We start from the raw sequence: 2,919 nt of genomic DNA, 5'->3' as shown, positions 1-2,919 counted from the left end.
TGCCTCAGGCACCCTCAGAGCCCCCCCCCCGTCTCAAGGACCCCCAGAGACACCCCCCGGGGCTCCCCAGCCCCCTTCTCCCTCTGTCCCCTTCTAACTTTCCTCTCTCGGGCAGGGGCCGGAGCGAATCAACCGGCCCCGCGGCGAAGGGCCCTCGTCGGCTCCCATAGCGGCCCCGCACTACACTTCACAAGGGAAAGAGGAATCAGTGCTCTGCGCTGCCCGCGGGCGCAGGGAGGGAGGCAGCTCGTCACCCCGCTGTACTTCCCCAGGGGAACTGCCCGCAGCGGAGGCCACTTCCCCACCCGCACCCGAGCGTCAGTTTCGTCGGCCACTTCCGTCTTCCTAAGACTTCCGGGTGATCGGCGCCGCCATTTTGGGTGCGGGCAAGTTCCTAACAGCCTCTTTGAATAAGGGCCGGGCCGCCCTTCTCGCCCAAGCGCCTTGGCGGCCATCTTGGGTGAGGGCAACCACGGTTTCCCCCCTGCCCCACTATGCGGGTGCCAGGAGCTAAGATGGCTCCGGAGTCGCCTCACTCCCTTCCCTCCGCTTGTCACGTGATGAACGCCTCCCTGCCATACGCGCGCGCACAGACCGGCCCCAGCGGCTAAGTGAATGGCGGCGCTAGCTTGCGCCTGCGCAGTGCGGCTTGTTGCTGGCCGGGCCCCGTGAGGGCGGCAGGAAGCGGCCCCCACCCTCCGCACTCGCACCCGCCCGCGCCGGCATGTCGAAGCGGCTGAGGAGCAGCGAGGTGTGCGCCGACTGCAGCGCTCAGGGTAGGCGCGGAGGGTGGTGCCGGTGCCGGGGAGGTGGGTTTCCCTCAACTCCCCTCAGGCAAGCCGGGGGCGCGGCGCGGCCTGCAGCGGGGGGCTGGCGGCGGCACGGAGGAGCCGTGAGTTCATGCAGGGCTCAGCCAGACTGGCCTGCCCCGGGGACAGCGCGGCAGTACGGAGCTGTCCGCGCCCGCACACCTGGGGGACGCTTCACCTGCCTTCTTACCGAAACAAACGAAACCACGATTTCATTTTAACGGTCTAAGCACGGTATTCCCTGACTTGCCCTGCAACTGCGCATGTGGCGGGGGGAAAAGGGGGCGCTTGCCCTGACTCTGGGTCCAGGAGCCGCCACTGCCCGGCGACAGCTCACAGCCTGGGCGTGCAGGGAGCGGCGACAGGGCCTGGCCGAGGGGTGCATGCTGCACGCTTCGTACAGCATCAAGTGAGAAAATGCAAGGGAAAGGGCAAGTAAAAGAGCATCGACCGTGTGCAGGCTACACAATGCACATTTTATATAGCACTGAGTGAGAATATGGAAGTAAAATGGTCATTAAAAGAGCATTAACAGTGTGGAGGCTATACATGCACGTTTTATATAGTGTTTAGTGAGAACATACAAGGGAAATGGCAATTAAAAGAGCTTCAGTGGGGTGGAGGCTATACAGTGCACACTTTATGTAGTGTTGAGTGGGACTCTAGAAGTCAAATGGCAATTAAAAGTGTCCACTTGACAGCAGTCGCACAGAACAATGGAGAGTGAGCGCACCGTATACAAATCACTAAGAAACGCAACCACATGAGGCATAAATACCCACAACAGGCAAGTGCAACATATGCAGTGGCCTAGGGGCACTTGAGCATCTCCGCAGTAAGTGGGATGAGATTGAAGCGCTGGAGAGGAAAATCGTCATCAGCCCAACGCTGTGTCTACCCGGGTATGAGCTCCCCTGCAACTTGTGGATTAAATGAAATGGGATTCACTCCAGAGCCGGACACTGTAATGCCATGCGTTATAAGTTTGGCTTAAAGCAGCGTTTCACAACCCGTGGGTCACGACCCAAAAATGGATCACAATAATATATGAAAGGGTCGCAAGCAAACTTTTAAAATGGATTCTCCTTTAAAGGGGAAAAATGTGCGAAACTTTGGCTTTTCCCTCACAGGCTGCCTGTGGAGGGCTGCTTGTGGACCCACGTGCCCCACACACCTACTTCCTACCCCACACGTTGCAGGGGCTGGGGGCAGTGGGTCAGGAGTGAGAGGCACTGGGTCAGAATTGACCATTGATGTTTACAAATGGGTCCTGGTACAAAAAAAGGTTAAGAACCACTGGTTTAAAGGACAGTCCAATATGTGAATCTGCTGACCAACTCCTCACATGTATAGCACGCCTGCACACCAAGATGAAGACCGAGGAAGTGTTAGTGATAAAGCAGTTGTGTGGCTCTGCCACATTAATGATGTGTAAAGGGGGAAATGAAGGATAGGAGAGAAGAAGAGGCCTTGGAATTGATGACTCCTATTTCAGTGATGCCAGAAAAGGAAACGCAGTCCCAGGTCAAAACAGACAGCAATGCTGAAGAGTTCCTGTGGACTTTGGTGGGTTTACACATCTATCCATATACAAATAAGTGCTGCTTGTGCTTACCTGTGCAGATAAGTGATGTTAAGTGCTTGTTGCAATACAAGCACTAGGATGAATGTTAAGACTGGCATCACGTTATACACTTAAAGGAGTTTTGCACTAATCTAATATGGCACAGCTTTACAAGCACTTGTGGTGCTCTGGTGTGCCAGAGGACTGGAAAAGGGCCAATGTGGTTCCCCTTTTCAAAAAATGAAGAAAGGAGGACCCAGGAAACTATAGACCAGTTAGCCTTACCTCGATCCTGGGTAAGCTTTTTGAGAGAATTATCCTGGTGCAGGTCCCCGAGGGGCCAGCAGGGGAGATGATGCTTAGGGGCAACCAACACGGATTCATTAGAGGCAGGTCCTGTCAGACCAACCTGGTGGTCTTCTATGACCAGGTCACAAAATCCTTGGATGCAGGGGTAGCAGTGGACATAGTCTTTCTAGACTTTAGGAAGGCCTTCAACACTGTCTCTCACCCCATTCTCATTAAAAAGCTAGGGGACTGTGGTGT

The 2,919-nt window shown here is 55.4% G+C and overlaps 1 protein-coding gene across 8 annotated transcripts in view; it reads left to right on the top strand.

Annotated features, from left to right (window-relative positions):
• Positions 1-669: 669 nt before the first annotated feature.
• The window catches only part of GIT2 (GIT ArfGAP 2), a 45,356-nt gene continuing 43,106 nt past the window's right edge, over positions 670-2,919 (top strand). For 5 of the 8 annotated variants that reach the window (XM_019507334.1, XM_019507333.1, XM_019507330.1 and 2 more), the window contains exon 1: positions 670-776. In XM_019507334.1, coding sequence (XP_019362879.1) covers positions 725-776 — 52 coding nt within the window. In that variant the 5' untranslated portion in view covers positions 670-724. The remainder of the gene's footprint in view (positions 777-2,919) is intronic. The other 3 variants (XM_019507329.1, XM_019507331.1, XM_019507328.1) reach the window with 1 other exon arrangement.

The sequence above is a fragment of the Gavialis gangeticus genome, unplaced genomic scaffold (assembly GCF_001723915.1).
Source record: "Gavialis gangeticus isolate Ggan-Ray unplaced genomic scaffold, GavGan_comp1, whole genome shotgun sequence".
In the NCBI taxonomy this organism is placed as follows: Eukaryota; Metazoa; Chordata; order Crocodylia; family Gavialidae; genus Gavialis; species Gavialis gangeticus.
Note: the sequence above shows the minus strand (reverse complement) of the source record. Positions and strands in the feature narration are given on the sequence as shown.